Source organism: Typopeltis vanoorti, chromosome 15 (assembly GCF_054136105.1).
Source record: "Typopeltis vanoorti isolate ZY-2024b chromosome 15, IOZ_Tvanoo_1.0, whole genome shotgun sequence".
NCBI classification, from domain to species: Eukaryota; Metazoa; Arthropoda; class Arachnida; order Uropygi; family Thelyphonidae; genus Typopeltis; species Typopeltis vanoorti.
The window spans coordinates 20,821,760-20,839,278 of record NC_143563.1 but is presented as its reverse complement, the minus strand read 5'-3'; the positions used below and the strand labels follow the sequence as shown (position 1 = coordinate 20,839,278).

Here is a 17,519-nt window from a genome sequence, read left to right as displayed (position 1 = left end):
TTGAAATAATGGGAAAGAAGATGACGCTATTTGGGTAGATAACTTTGACGATGCACACAAAGAACTGTTCTCGATGCCAAAAGTAGTGATGGCGAGTTGGAGCTTCTTGGTAAGTCGCACCATTTTCAGTTTTTTCTGAAAACTTTAGTTTACGAAAATTCCCGCACGTATCTCGCAAGACGATTTTTCAGCTTTAATTTTGGGAAAAAAGTTCGAGTTATATTCGAGTAAATACGGTATTTTTTTTAGCTTTCAAATTCTTACGTATGGATCATTAGTTAAAGATTGGATTTATAAAACCCCCAAAAGAGAGCAATATAGCAAATACAAGTAGCTATAAGCAATAAGAAAACGTTGATATTGCATCTGGATCAAATGAAATTGACAAAAGTGTGTCGTCTGACATCTCTAGAGAACCAACTAGGAAGAGGATGAAAACTCTTTGTAAGTATGATATGAATTACTTGAAATGTGGATTTTCATGGACGGGAAATGAAGAGGAACCTATTCTAAATTTTGTTCTATTAAAAATAAATCATATTTTTTGTTTACATGAACATATAAATTCAAATAAAATAGATATCTAATTTTTAATTATTATTTTAAATTAATTTATTTGTTTTTAATTATTGTATTTGTTTTTAATTAATTTATTTGTTTTTAATTAATTTATTTTTTAAAATTAATTTTAAAAAATTAATTTTTTTAAAAATTAATTAATTATCAGTAGAAACATGAGTAAAGAAGGTATGAATATCGAGATTCATTTTGAGATCGTCTAAAATTTTTAATGTTATTGTTTATTGAATTTATAGGAAGCATATATTTGGAAGTTACTGAAATATGTGAATGTATTGTATATATACTGATTTTTGGAAATCGGGAGGTGCTTACTCCACCTTTACTACTAGTTGCCCGAAGTTTAGATGAAGAAGTCAGCTCTCTCTATCGGAGAGAAATAAAACACACACACAGAAACATTTTCGCAAAACAACACGCGTCCTTACTAAATGTAATAAAGTAAAATTTTATTACATTTAACCTAACAAAGTTAATAACAAATATGAATTATATTTACATTTAAATACAACATAGAAAAATAACTCAACAGGAATTAGGAAATAATTTATTTAATGCCACGGGTCTGCTTGCTATGAAAAATCATTTTTATTCATAAACAGAGTTCTGTTCAGTACGCGTTTTTTTTTTTTTTAAATATGGAAATGTCCCTGCATGAGATACAGAATGCTAGTCGAGCCCCGCAGTTTGATAGTTGATTTTCAACGAAACTAGTAGTTTCTTAACATTAAACCTTTTTTATTTTTCATTCTCGGTATACAGTCATTCAAACTAATTTTTTATAATATTTTCTACCGAGTAAATATGAACGATAAGATATGTATGTATGTATATATGTTCAAGATACCAAGCAATTTTATAAATTTGGTTTTAATCATTTTTCCCAAGTAAGCATACATACAAGTAAGTCTGTTTGCTAGTAAGTTTGCGTCTGAACATAGTTCAGGTCTGAGGCAACTCGTGGTAAAGTAAGCTCTGATCACTTTCCCTTAGTATCTCCCCTGATGCAAAGCCCATCCTTCAGGTAGATCATAGAGATCAAGACACCTCCAGGGAGTTCATAGGCTCATCGAGGGAGGGAACCTACCACACAACTCTCTGTCTCCACCACTCAACCCACCAACTACAACAAACCTCAACTATACCAATGGCATCTAATGCCCATTAGAACTTTCACAGACAATCACAAACATTCATGCCCATGGTGGGATTCAAACCCGCAGCGTTTTGGCTGGAGAGCAGATATGCTAAGCACTTGGGCATGGTACTGAATTTGATTGAGCATGAAGTGCATTTCTTGAACTACCACACACAAATTACTCAATTTTACACTTTTGCACAATTTGTTTTATCAAATGTCTGCTGTCTTTTTCAGGGGGAGGAGAAAAAAAATCACATTCTGCATTTTAACTCTGCAAGCTGCATATCAACTGTTTTCATAATAAGAGCTGCAATATTAGACCAGACATTGGAAATATTTTTCCACTTGGTTAGACTCTAATAAATTTATTTTAATCCTTTATCCAAGTGTAAGCAAACAAACTTTGTGCCTGAAGTATCTTCAGAACTGAGGCAACTCATGGTAAAGGTGGACTAAGCTCTCATCACTTGTCTTAGTATCTCCCATAATGCAAAGCACATCTCCTTGCAGATATGTATAATGCTATGCATTAAGGGAAGAGCCACTACCCAGATCAATTTTGACCTTTATTGAATGTTCAAGTACAGGTCAAACTCCAAACACTTAGCATTGTTCACCTCAGTAACAGGCTCACCCTGCCACTGAGAAGATCTCTCAGCATTGGCTCTACCCCATGGCAGGCTCACTGAGCAGAGCTGCTCATATGTCATATGAAAGGTAAGCAATTGCCATGCCTCGGTTAATTTCATGGGCTACAGCATTGCCATTCATCACCCAAGCTTCCAACTGGTTTCGACTTTTATTGAGGTCTCATCAGTGGGAGCCAGACCCAGAGGTGGTGATACTAAGATGGAAGTAATGGAGAAGTCATTATTTGTGACATTATTGGTGTTAGATGTCTAGAGAGAGATGTGTTCACTGAGTATGCTGAAAATACAAATTCAGAAAAAAATTAAGCAATCAGGATGAGAAGCAAGTGAGTTTGTTGAAGGCACCCATGAGGCAAGTGTGAGAATGACCAAGTGCAGAATCTAATCTCTCATGCAAAAATATTGAACGGGGTAGTCAGGTTGCAGGTAAAAAGAATTGGAGATAAGCAGGAAAGTGGGTGTTCATTTGAAACAATCTGATGTGAGATCAAGTAGAAGATTGCCAGCAGAAGACATGCATCGGCAAATTAGTACAATGAGTGCAGGTTGAGTGATTATTATGAGAGACTTAAACTATGAAGATGTAAACTGGAAGGAAGAAAGATCACATGGCAGGAAGTAAGTGAAAATTATACACCTGCTGAGAGATAATTACTTAAGGCAGCATATGATGGAGGAGACTTGGGGTGTGAGAGTATTGGACCTGGACATAGCACCAGAATATCCATAATGAAGGTGGCCACATTGCTTCCAATTGAGAAAAGTGACCATATGTTCTGGACTTGACTTGGGAGATTGTAAAATATGAGGAATATTCTGTCAAGAAGGGATATGTGTGGAACTGCAAGGTAGATAAGCTTAGGAGGAAGCTTGAATCTGTGACACAGCATAAAACACTGCAAGAGAAGGATGTGAATAGTGCATGGGAGATAGTTAAGGATCATCTAGAGGAAGGAATATTAAATTGTATAACTAAGGTAAGGAGGTTAACCTAGTAGAAGTTAGATGGATGAGTAACATCATTAAGTATGAGCTGCAGAAACAGAAAATGGAGGGTATATAAGGAGAAAGGTGACTAGCAAACTCATGAATAGTACAAGGCCCAGGCAAGAAAGGTGACTAGCATGGTAAGAAGGCAACATCAGATTATGAGAAGAATCTAGCCAAGCAGATGAAAGGAAATCCCAAAGAGGTTTTTTTTTTTCATTATGTGGCAAGCAAGAGGAAGAATGACTATGGAAGATTAACCTTAATGAGTGCTGATGGTCATGAGATGAGAGAAGCAGATAAAATAGTTGAGCTGAAATAGCTGCTGAAACATATGTGACGGAGACTGATGTGGGAACAGAAGTGGATGAATTGGAGGTTCTTAGGATACTGCAGAAATTCAATGTAAATACAGCTGTGAGATTAGATGGTATATCAGCTAGGGTTTTGCAAGAATCTGCAAGAGAACTGGCAATGCCTCTGCGTAGGCTCTATATGTCTGAGCTCTGGTAGTGTTCCAAGGGATTGGAAATGGGACAAAATAATTCCTTTGCATAAGGGAGGTTCTAAGAGTACAGTAGCAAATTATAGACCAATTAGTATCTCAGGCATAGTGGTAAAAGTACTGAGAAAATTTGTCGGAAAGAGAATTCCAGAATGGACAGATAAGATAATAAGCAACTAGTGGTGTGCTGCAAGGTTCAATTCTGAGACTACTACTGTTTAATTTGTACATGAATGATATATTATTATTAATTTATTATTATTTTTCACCTCCAGGGAGTCCAAAGACTCAACGAGGGAGGGCATCCACTCTACAACTCTACTTCCACCACTCACAATCCACCGCAACTACACCAACGCCATCTACCGCCAACCAACAACACCACTAGTATTTCCACAGACAATCTCAAACATCCATGCCTACGGCAGGATTCGAGCCCCCAACCCTCTTGCCTGGAGAGTGGACACGCTAATCACTTGGCCAGCCAGGCTGGCATATGCATAGGAAATAACATGGAAGGAAATATTCAGGTAGGTAAAGTAATTATGTTAATTAAGGAGATTTGGAAAGCTTGCAGAACGATTTAAATAGGCTGACAGTATAGGCAAAAGATAATGGGCATGGCTTTAATGTGGAGAAATGTAAAGTTATATATTTTGGGGATAAATAGATTTAAAACTGTGTACCACATTGATGGAAATGCGGCCAGTGTTTCGATTATGTAAAAAGTAATTAAATAGAAAACTAAATTAGTCCATGCATCGTACCAATGTAGTAGATTTTCCAGCCTTTCGTGGATACAGGGGTGCGCCAGTAGTGTCCTACGCCTGTGGGCAAAACTTTAGTTTCAGCCCCTATCCCCCCCCCCCAATAAAAAAATCATTTAAAAAAAAACGTTTTTGTTTTAAAGTATTTCGTCCTTTTTGGCGCCTTTATTATCCTGACGCCTGTGTGTGTCGCACATATTGCACATATGGTCGGCGCGCCCCTGCGTGGATATCAGATGATATCCTGATATGGATATCACATAAAAAAAAATCACACATGAAAAAAAATTATTTATTTATATTTTATATAATATATATTTTATATAAGGTGTAGTAAATCATAATAATATAACAAAAATGATGAAAAACCTAATAAGTAAGTTGATCGATTGGTAGAGCCTATGCTACTAATGGCTCGCAAAAAGTTAAGCAAGTTTGAGAGCCGTTAGTAGTTGGAAGGAATTTTGTTCGATGCTGTTGGCACACTCTCCCTCGATGAGTCTGGACTTCCTGGAGGTGTTACATAATAATAATAATAATAAAAGTATTATTCATCCCCAATACTTTCTCATACTCACCCCCCCCCTTTCGTCATACTTGGAATCGACCATTTCAGAATTCTGCACTGCCGCTAATGGTTACCGAATGATTTATTATTTCAAAGTACATAATATAGTCCACAACAAAACATTGTAAAGACATTATAAACTTAAATTATAAGATTTTACTAATTTAACAATTTCAGCGAGTGCTGAGATTGTCACATGCTTTGTTTTCGAAGTGCACATACCACATAATATGGGCATGCTCTGTTAAACTGACTACCCAAGGTGTAGTACAGATAGATATATGGGTATTTGTCATATGTTTGTTTGTTATTTATATATTTAAAACAAATAGAAATATTTTATAAAATATTATGGCAAATTTTATTCTATTTAAAACCTTTTAAAATGTTTTTGATTTCATTTCAAAATCTTTAACGAACATGCAATGACTTACAAACACCTTTTTCTATCGGATTGTATGTTCTTTAAATACCATTCTTGAAAATAAGTGTTTTGCTACCTCTGTTCGTGGAACAATCTTCCTTATAATTCATGTGCGTGCGATGTCCTTTAGGATATTGCTCATAACATACAAATTAAAGATAGGACTGTTTAATTGCTTGCAGAGAGCTATGAAGAATGCCGAAGCTGCTTCCTGACCTGTACTTGCTCAAGGGCGATAATTAGTGATTCTTAGTTTTTACCGCAACTCTTTAGCTGCAGTACATTTTATGGATGAATTGTGTTTATTTCATTAAAATATTCATTAAAACCACGATTTTGTGCTTATCTGTCACTATTGAAAGTCCTCTCTGCAATGTTCTGGCCTTCCTACACATAATGGCCACTGAAATAGAAACTTTTAATAATTTACGAATAGGCATGAGACTGCCAATACCAATTGTCATCAATTCTGTGCACGAGATATGGATTGGGAATAGCCTTCATTAAATGCTTCGGTCAATTGCTGCGTACAGGAAGTTCTGTTTGGCCGCACAAACCTTCTCAGATAAAGGCGACCTTGTTTCTGACAAACTGTCTTAGGACCACATTTACGCCTCTTAGACAAGCAATGTGGGTTATTTTTCCACTGATTAAACACCTCGGATATACCTTTCGAAAAACAAGTCAGCTCTGATGTTTTCCAAATCATCATTCCAGCTAGATGGGCACCGACAATAAGCCCTTTATTCGATCTCCGTAAGATCCTTTGTTTAGCTCATTGTGATCAACATTATTATTGAATTTTGAATGAAAATATTTTTACTAAGAAATATCTCATTCAGAATTTAACAAGAAAAAGAAAAGAACTAAAAGGGGAAATGCTTGTAAATAAGTGAAGATACCTAATTTTGTTTAAAGAATTGTATTAATACAAATTTTTTGTAATATTAATTAAAAGTGAAAAAAAGGTCGCTTTTTTTGTAAAAGGATTATAATGTAAGAAGTTTCTTTATAAGATATATGTTAGAGCATAATAAAGAAGGATCAAAGTTAATTAACGACAACCTCGGATAAATTGTAGCCCACGGCTTACGTGCGAACGGCACGCGCACAATGTTTTTTCCGGGAAGACGCGGAAATCGTACGGAAGATTCCAGGAAGATAGGAATGAATCAGGAGTCGGGCAGAAGTTTTGAGTGAAAGAGGGCGCTAGAGATACGAGGTATAAAAGGGGTTTGTTCCCCCCCCCCCCAGTTCAGGGCTTTTTAGGATTTTTCATCGGGAGTTGCTGGAAAGTTCCGATGGAGTCGGGAAGAGTTCAAGTTCGAGGTCTAGTCGATAGCGGGCAGCTATTCTCTGCTGTCGTTTCGGGATGTCGGGAGAGAAGGAATAGACGAAGAAATGTTAGGTACCTTTCCGAGTAAGCCTGAAGAAACTGGCCGCCACATACCTCCACGTGAATCGATTCAATCCATGCTGTTTCCAGTCGAGAATGGGATGAAAGGACAGAATAAAGAAGGCCAAACCTAGCCGTGAGTTATAATCACCAAGGACGAGATCGATCATTCGGAGGGAAATTATAAAGAAAGGATAGAAGGAATAAGTTAGAGGAATGTGGTCATGTATCATCGAAGCGAATGTTTTAAGAATATGTGTTTTAAGTAAGATAGTAAAGATATTTAAGGGATGCTAACTAGAATTTTGTGCAGTGAAATGAGCCTATACTTAGATGTGATATGTGAATTACAGTTGATATGATCTAACCATATAACTTGGGATAACTCTATTCCTATCGAGTGTTTTTTATTGTAAATGTGTAATCTTTAGAATCTAATAAATGTATCTTGATTATCTTAACCTGTTTTGTGCCTTGATTTGAATCCAATGCACTGCTTGCTAATATTTGAATCTGAGCGGGAGAGAAATATATGAAAGAGACCACGACTGCAATCTCAAGTGTTTTAAGAGAGATAGATAAGATTGTTTAAGGAGTAATTAATAGATTGATTTACTGTGTATATTTTCTGAGAGTTACTTCTTGGTTAAAAGAAATTTCTAACCTAAGGATCTGGCTGGCGCAGCTTGAACAAATAAATATTGCCAGAACCCGATCGAGTTACCCGAGTCTAGGTAACTCCAGACCGTTATTGCTGAGGATCGGACTCTATTCAGAAGTCAATCCTTTGTCAATTTATTTAATATACGTAATCATTCTAAGAATCGGCCAAATTGTGTTAATAGATACAACTGTGAAAAAGATAAATAAAAGTGAAAAAGATATAATAAGACCAAGAACAATCATATAAAAGAAAAAATATAAAGCCAGTAGAATATAACAATGGCGCATGCATGGTAAAATATAACACTAATGAATTACTGACTAGCAGAAGTTTTAAATAGTTGTCTCGAACATTGCACGTGAGAACATTGCACGTCACTTACACACGTATATTTTGCATATACGTGTGTAAGTGACGTTTACGCACATCTGCAAAAAGATTTCTAATTCTGTGACCCGTATGTGTGGTAACAGTGGTATCCACCCTCGGTAACGAGATACCAAGCATAAGAGACACGTTCGGGCTTGATATTATCTTATTTTTCTCTCGCATCTTTACTGTCCGTATTATATATATATATATATATATATATATATACTCCCGAACCTCATGGCAGCTGAAAATAAAATTTAAAAAAATCATGCCGGCACTCCTATTATTCCCATTTTTTTGTTGTTATTGTTAAGTGACCCCTGCAAGAACTCATCGAGTGAGAGCTCCGTACAACGCTTTATCGCCACCACTTAATACTCCAACTACATAGAACAAGTGTTGTATTACGTACTAATATGTTTATCTGTAAATTGCGTGTGTTTTCATGACTTGAAATTTAGATCATATTTATGGATGAATTGATGAAAAAAAAAAATGTTTTTTGCACAATAATGTTGAAAATTTACTTGATATTTGTAGAAAAATTCTAAGAATTTCCAGGTTTTTTTAACGTCGATCAAATTTTTTAATAAATAATCATAATTTCATTAATTTATTATTACTGTTTAAAATAAGTACCACAGAAATTAAAACACATAAATAGATTACAGCTGTTTGATATATTCTGTTGTCTTTTCACATTTCCCAAAGTCTGTTCGTGATACCCACACTGGTCCAGTCCTATTCTTTAATTGCCTCAATATTGCTAATTGTTATTAAAATTCCTAAATAGTGAAAATCCTTATCTATTATGTTATATAAAAATATCATATTTCTTTGTTTATAATATCATATACTTTTTATAATGTTTCTTTGCTAATAATATGGTATACTTTTTTTTTACAGAAATCTATAAAAGTGAAGGATTAGTTGATAAATATAGACGTCATGAAGTGATATAATTTGGGTAATAATTTCAGGGCTTGAAGACAATTGAGAGTTATATCAACAAAGTTATATTATATACCAAATATAATTTTATTATTCATACAGTAGATTAAATATATTTTGAACTGATTGTTCTGGACATTTAGTTCATTTGTATATTTTACAAAGAAGTTCTGAAATTTTCCAAGATATATTTTATTTTGGGTAAACCACCTTCTATGAAAAGGAATTTATTGATTTCTTTGCAAACTATATAGGAATCTTATAAAATAAGGACACTATTGCAGTACTCCTTTATAAGAATTACTGTATTTCAGTAGCCTGTGTAGCTCTGCACAAATGACGTTTTCATCCATAGTATTAGGCTGCGCGAAGAAAGACTGCTAAGTTCGATTCTAGTTGACGACTAGAATCCAACATAATTCAACGCAATTCGTGACCACGAGATTACGGAATTTGCCCACTGTACTCTCTCTCTCTCTCTCTCTCTCTGACTGAAAAGCTTTCAATCTTTGATAGCTGGGCTTACAGTTCATTGAAAACTGAAGGACAAACGTAAGGATGCGAACGTATTTCTATATTTTAGGGAATGGAAATGACTAGTTATATGTACTGCCGAAGTTCATATAAATAACTCAAGAATATTTACATGTCTATTTTAAATCCCTCAATTTTGTTATAATCCGTTTTGGGAAAGTCTTGTATCCTCCGCTTGGAAATTTTCTTCTACATAACATACAGAAATATAAATACGAATATAAGAAATAAGGAATAGCACCCATGTTGTCTTTATTAGATAAGCGAATGTATGAGCAGGGAGATACGAAGCAACACCTTTGTTGCAGACTTTGTCCACTGTGTGTTATTTTGCAAACGTAAACACAATTTATTGTTGCCATGGAAGCATGACGACACATCCGGTTTATTTCTTCAGTCAAACAATAAAATATACATTTCTGAGAGACGCATTTGTAATTTCTGTTTTCGCTTTAACTTCATTTATTTTTTTTATCAAAAGTACAAAGAAAACTGAAAATGTATAAAGCAAGTAGTTTATATTATTAAAAAACAAACTTTATTAAAAGCATTTTACTAGCAGTCTTACAGAATTAATAAATACCAATAATTGGAGTTATTTCAAATGGAGCATAATTAAATTAACGATTTTAATAAATATTTTTTATGCATATTTCAAAACTTTATCCCAATATCTGGTTTTAAAGGTAATGTCTATAGTTTTGTTTTTGCTACAGATTTTATTGCATGCCTGATTTAAGAATGATCTGCAGGTATGCAAATAACACCAAACCGTCACACGTTGGTTAATTTAAAGTTCATTTACACGTCCTACAAACATAACTATATCCTTCTCTTTATCAATAATAAAGAAAATATAAGGATGGTTCACAATAAATTCCACTGGGTAGAGAAATTCACATTTTCTTACCATACGGACTGCGGTAACAGCAGCTGTTTCACTTCCTTCTTCGTTTACTTCAATGAAAGCCTTCTGCATTACCGACGACACCACCAAATCAGAAGATTCGTTGATGCCTTCAAAGTTAGCAGCTTCGAATGCATTCTTTATCCCCACTGTTCTTCAGTTCTTCATTTTTATATTCCAACTTAAATTTTGGCGACCACATCAATTTTAATGCTTTCAACATTGTTTTTTACGTTTCTAAGAGTTTCTTTTCTACTGCTGGTAATCCATGGGCAAGAGAATCAGCATGACAATGTGGTCACCTTCATAAGGAAGTTTTCCAAAGCTGCGAAGTCCTCCAACTGGCAATAAAGGAATCGTTCTTTTCTTAAGAAGATCATAGGCACAGATTTCTTGGAGTTTTCCAGTTATTGTTATAGAAGTCTGTTGGATTAGTGTCTTTCTCAATGAAGCGAGTTTTCCACGTCCCTTTGAAGTATACTGCATTGAGTAATAACAGCATTACAGTTGTGGGATCCACCGAATCCAACAAAGATTCAATCTTGTCTTGCGTCTTCTCTCTCACCAAAGAATTGATTTCTGCGTTTACTTCTTCTCCTTCATTGGCAAAGTCAACATTTTTTACCTTTGCTTGATAGGCATTCTGCAGTCCTTTCACATATTCTTGACGAAGGTCGAATCCCTTTTGAACAAGAACTGCATTAGCAACATCTAAGATATATTTCTGGTCCGCACTTAGCAACAATTCTAATATCTTCTGAAAGCCTTTGTTTATATTCCCGCGTGAAACAGTGGCGCTGTCGTAATCAAAAGCATCTCGGATCTCTGATTCTGTGATGCCACGTGCACCATCCAGAAGCATGTGCAATGCAACTGAGATACTGAAAGGAGAATAAAACAGATTTCCAGGATCGCACCCCAAATGACTGTGGAACTTCACGAAAAAATTGCCGAGCACCCTAACAGTGTCGTGGGAAATGTCACCGAGAAATAAAGACATTTTGATTCTCTACTGGATGGAAATTCAATCTCCGTGGTAACCTGAAACAATAATGGGAATTATAAATGCAATCGCTCCATTTCTATCCTCATGATTCTATTAAATAATCACGTTAATATCATTGTGCAATCACAACACAATGTTACGATAACATTGTACTTCGTTTCTTGTTGCTTTTTAATTATTAGTTCTGTGAGGCTTTCCTGCCGCGTCGAATTTTATATATTAGGGCATCAATCACAATGCTTTGTTTTAAAAACAAATTGTTGTGATCTATTGCATGTTGTCTTAAGTTGATGACCACTGTATTTACAATCCACGTCTTTAATTACCTACGTTTGGTAATATATATTAAATTCCAGTTCTTATGTTTAAAGGATTGGTTTATTTCTTCTAACATACAGCAGTATCGGACATTCATAAACATGCTAAATTGAAATGCATTTTTAACGATATTTTGAAAAGAAAAGAAAAAAATAAAAATAAAGAGAATACAAATGGCAGGTAACTTATATTATTTGTAACTGTACTATTTCAACTGCCATAAAAAAAAGTGACGTTTATGACGTTATTTCAAGCAGAAACAAATAAAAAAACCTATGCTACATCCATAAAACTAGGAAATAAAAATCTGATTACAAGTATTGAAGCAATATTAACATATCACATGGCACGCGACTCGTATTTCATTGGACTACAGTTACTGTTGATAAAAATATACCCCGATTCCGATATTTGCAATAAGATAAGGCCTAGAACGCTTCATCTTATTATTAGGTTCGCTACAATTCTAGAAATGCGAAATCTTTGCGATTCTAGATGGTTGGTGAAAAATAATACAATCCTGTAAAACTATTAGAACAGTGTTTTTGAAACTTTTTTGATAGCGACCTATAATAAAAGGAATATTTCACATCGCACTTTGCTCTCTCTCACACACACACTGTAGCTCGACCTTCAGCCAAAAGAAGCGACACCTGGAGGGAAGTGTAGTAAATTCCAGGGCGCCTCGTAGTAAAGGTGGCCAAAGCTCCAAACTCTTTGCAACTTCCAAAAACAGTTTAATATCTTGGACCCCGATGTGGCTACACCTAATAGCAAGCTGAAAGATCTAAAACAAATAAGCTTAAAATCATATACTGTTCTAAAGATAATAAACTGGTTATTGTGCGGAAGGAAGTGTTTGAAGCTTAATCCACCTTTGCTGAGTTGTCTGTTGTTGCACTATCTTATGAGTCAGCTCACTACCCTCGAGAAAAACTCACTACCCCCTTATGAGTCAGCTCACTATCCCCTAGCCCTCCTCCCCCAAAAGAAAAAACACTGAAAAATTTTCCAAAAATCTTTTCCTCATTAAAATTCATTTTTTTATTTATGTTGTGTCTTCTATTTCCATACTACTTATGAATTAGCTGTCACATTAGCTGGGAATACCGTATAGCTCTCGGCAATCACGGCCACTGTTGAACGCGAGGCGAACGAAGTATTGCTCCGTCGGACCGAGCGCTACTTCGTTTGCCCGAGCCGGGCCAAAGGAGATCATGGGTACCATGCATTGGAGATCACTGCAGATGCTCGGCCATAAGTCGTATGCAATGCGTAGTGTGTATTCTCAAATCGTATACAGATAACCTTCGTATAACTCGGTCTACAAATTGTAGCATCCCTTGTTCAACGCTGTCTACAATTTCTAGTAACCCTTTATTTATTTATTTTTTTCATATTTTTCACCGCGGGACTTAAAAATCAAATTTTATCTTCGTTAAATTTGTGTCTGCCCGTATCGCGCAAGTAGTTAAAAGTATCGAATTTAGTTTTATTGGATCAATGAATAAGGTGCTTGGTCATTCTCCACAAATAGTGCAATTAGAGACAGATGGAATAAAAACGGCGCTAACTAATGAATTACATGTCCCCTCTCACAGAAACTATGCTGTGTAGACTTAGGCAAAACCATATGTTGCACTGAAACACAGTATCTAACTAAAAACTATTGTCCAATTTTTCAATTGCATGAAATAAGTGTTTGTTTTATTGCATTTGAAATTCTCGATGTCATCATGACAGATCACAAAGGCTAACTTCAAATAAAAGACTACCAAGAATTGAAACATGCCATATAATGAATGTGTGATTTCGCTTGCCACCTCAAACGCAAACAAGCAGCCATAAAATTCAACAAAGGGTTGAAACGTTTGTGTGAGTTGAGCCAGTCAGTAATGAGAAGTTCCATCGGAACGATAAATGACACCCTGTTGTGAATGTGTTAAAACTAACAGTGAATGTTGTTATGACAGTTTCAGATGTTATGGAATTCGATTGAAGAGAATTAGCATTTCAAGTCAACACTTGTCGGTTGCTTTTGTCTTTGGGTCGCGCGATCTTTTGTTTTACCACACCAATCATATACACGTCTTTATAGCTGCTGTCTTGTGTAAAACAAAATTCAGCTTGTACGTATTGTAACAATTAAAAAAAAAAAACTTCAATAATTTATGAGTATAAAAGGATATCATCTGTAAATCGTTGGCGTGTCAGCAAAATTCTCAGACGTATACCATCTCTGGCACGGGTGCCATAGGTTCGCCATCTAGGGTTTACTGTATAAAGTGTTTATTGTTGAAAATTGTCTTCGTTTTCTGCCAGGAAAGCGCATTTAAAGTCGTAAGTGTGTTATTCTCAAGCAGAGCAGTTTATTTTCTGGTGAGTTACATACATGTGAGAATATGAGAATTATACAAATGATATCCAAGAGATTTCAAGTGGGGACGACCTCCGGCCACTTAAAGAACATCTATGAAATGTTCGTTTTAAAGACAGTGATGACGATTAAAATATGAGCTTTATTTTATTGTGTCTAAAACATTTATGCATTATGGGCAATGAAATTTATGTACAATTTGTAATTTTTATAATTTTATACTACGTATTTCTCTCATAGTTTATGTTTTCTTAACTTACATGAATTACCTGAATTAAATAAAAATATTTTTTATTGGATATGTCATTGTTGTTTATATAATTAAACAAAACACGATTTCGGAACCTAACCCTACTTTTTCTATGTGATCTAAGTCTCGTATAACGCGATTTATATAACGCGGCATTTCTGAGGAACCTAACATCAGCGTTATACGAAGGTTACCTGTACTTAACTCGCCCCCCCCCAAGATTAAATTGAGTGCTCGGCCCCCTCCAAGATTAAATCCTGAGTGCGCCACTGTCCTCAATAGATCTAACAAAATCTAACATTTGTGGGTTTTGTTTGCATTCGTTGCTATGAACCTTTGAACATTATCTTCTTATTAACAGTAACTCCATAATGCCCTAGCCTCATGAGCTTCTCCAAGAATAATTCTACGATTATATAATATGTCGCTGGAAGTTTCATATGACAAAGCATAACTTTACACTCACTAAAATTGAATCGAGAGCCATTGACATTTGCCCACAGTCTAGCCTATTGAAATCATTCTACGCAAGTTCTGAATAGCAGAGGCGTCCCTGAGTGGCTTGCTCATCTTTGCAAAAACAACAAATAGTTGATGAACATCTACACTGAGATCATTCCATGTATCATTAACGGAATAGATTGAACAACAATGGTCCAAGATGGATGACTGACATATCGGTATCAGAAGTTTCTGATAGAAACTTCTGATACCGATATGTCAGTCATCCATCCTCTTATCCAAGTCCAGTATCCACTTAGAGTATCCACTCTCTTTATCCCAACTTAGCCGTAATATTATTATAAAATATTCGGAAATTGCTTACACAAGTCTTCAGTAAACCCATCCTATTCTTTGCACAGTCTGTTTGCCTACGAATTTTTGTATGAGAGTTCTTGCCAATTTCTCTAAAATCTTTATGACGACTCCAGAGACTGATTGGTCACTTGGCACATCAGTTTGCACTGCCATTAAATTATACAACAAATCAGCAGTCTAACTAGTTCATATGAACCTTCAGTTAACAAAGTACATTTTAGAGTCATTTAATGATTCTGTTGAAAGAATATTCGACAAATTATCTGATCTGATACATTTTTAACACGTAGTCGTTTTCAGTCCGCGTGGTTAGCCTAGTGGTTTTGCGCTTCGCAACCCTATGCCTGGGGAAGGAGTGTCCTAGGTTCGATTCCCGTCAACGACGTGAGGAGCTTAAGGATCTTCCTCAGCCATAGCCAAGTTAGCCGGTCTTGGGCCTGGACACTAGGGATTTTTTCCCCAGTTTATCTGGGTTTTTTCAACCCGCAAAGCAGGCAAACTTGCCCAGTGAACACAAGCTTTGACAGACATGGAATACTACCTGGAATAAGGAGCAACTAACCTATTCCGCGGGATTATCGGTTACGGAAGCTTATGCGGTAAAATGTGTAGGCCTGCGAGAAAACGTGACATACGGTGACTCGTTTTCAAGCACGTATCCCAACCTCAACAAACCTTTTGAAAGATTTCGATGAACCACTGGGAAAAATCTTCCTCTCTTTCCCGAACATCGTGCCATCCAGTTTTTCCAAAATTTTCCCTCCACCCTTGGATGAACAGCAGAACCTCCATCTCCATTAAATATACTTTATCAGTGAGTGGATGGTCAGCAACTCGAAGAGTTCTTTCCCTACTTCGCGATAAGTAATCTCCTGGCCGCGCATCGATCGTTGCGTTGATATCGTTCTCAGGACAGCAACCACCAAAACCTACTCACTCTGGAAAAACTTGGGGGGGTGGGGGGGGGGGGGGGTGGGGGGGGGGGGGGGTGGGGGGGGGGGGGGGTGGGGGGGGGGGGGGGTGGGGGGGGGGGGGGGTGGGGGGGGGGGGGGGTGGGGGGGGGGGGGGGTGGGGGGGGGGGGGGGTGGGGGGGGGGGGGGGTGGGGGGGGGGGGGGGTGGGGGGGGGGGGGGGTGGGGGGGGGGGGGGGTGGGGGGGGGGGGGGGTGGGGGGGGGGGGGGGTGGGGGGGGGGGGGGGTGGGGGGGGGGGGGGGTGGGGGGGGGGGGGGGTGGGGGGGGGGGGGGGTGGGGGGGGGGGGGGGTGGGGGGGGGGGGGGGTGGGGGGGGGGGGGGGTGGGGGGGGGGGGGGGTGGGGGGGGGGGGGGGTGGGGGGGGGGGGGGGTGGGGGGGGGGGGGGGTGGGGGGGGGGGGGGGTGGGGGGGGGGGGGGGTGGGGGGGGGGGGGGGTGGGGGGGGGGGGGGGTGGGGGGGGGGGGGGGTGGGGGGGGGGGATTTCGGGTAAGTGCAGAAATTTCACTCCAAGAAAATAATGCTCCATTTGAAAAAAAACATAATTTCGGCGATATAAATTTTATATGAATAGTGGATATTAAAGATCCAACATCATTCCAGAGCCGAATGTAAAAACCATGAAAGTTTCTTAAATTTGACCTCCGCGCTTACGACAATGCAATCCTAGGCCTTAGCTTGTACTATTTAAATGAACACGACCGCTGCCCCAATAGTCCGTATATTCACCATTGATTCCTTTCTTTCTTCCCTTCTCATCCGTCCCTTAGGACGGGCAGAGTCCCCTAATTAGCGATTTACGACGAATTAATGCACCCGGTCGTAACTCCTCTGCTGCATACCCTGAGGACACGTATTCATGACTGCAGATCCGAGTGTATTCACGGGGTCGGTTTGCCCTGTTCTGAGGGACGAAAAACCCGAGTTTACGGGTGAAAAAACCCCTACCTCTATGAGACCGGCTGACTTACCGTTAGGTGAAAGAGACCAGATAAAAGTTCGTCATATCATAGACGAGAATCGAACCCAGGTCTTTCTGAACAAAGCGCTTCGTCTATACCGACTGAGCTACGCAGGCTCCACCTTTGATTAGTGTACGAGGGTGGTCTGAAAAGTTCTCGGCTTCGATCATAGATGGCAAGACTATCGGCAACTGGCCGATAGTCTTGGCAAAAAAAATCTTGTACCATGGATGCTCATGACAGATGTACCAACTTAGGGAGAAAAAAAATATCATTTTTTTTTTCCCCCTTAGTGTGCGCTTTGCGAAACCCAAATTGCTCATTTGAGATTATTTTCTGTTTGTCCACTACTGATTGTAGTCTTGATAGGATGAC

General features: G+C 37.8%; 1 protein-coding gene across 1 annotated transcript; it reads right to left on the bottom strand.

The window, feature by feature from the left end:
• Positions 1–10,328: 10,328 nt before the first annotated feature.
• Positions 10,329–11,445, bottom strand: LOC150098469 (intracellular coagulation inhibitor 2-like). Its single transcript, XM_090405228.1, has 2 exons — positions 10,832–11,445; positions 10,329–10,599 (listed from the first exon to the last, which is right to left on the bottom strand). Exons 1-2 carry the CDS (start codon positions 11,443–11,445, stop codon positions 10,329–10,331), a joined length of 885 nt encoding a protein of 294 aa, XP_090261354.1.
• Between the last annotated feature and the right edge of the window lie 6,074 nt (positions 11,446–17,519).

Bases quoted from the DNA above. Each gene is read 5' to 3' on its own strand.
- LOC150098469 (XM_090405228.1), bottom strand. From the start codon at position 11,445: ATGTCTTTATTTCTCGGTGACATTTCCCACGACACTGTTAGGGTGCTC. The intron at 10,600-10,831 runs GTGCCTATGATC...GAAGAACTGAAG, and splicing joins TGGAAAACTCCAAGAAATCT to AACAGTGGGGATAAAGAATG.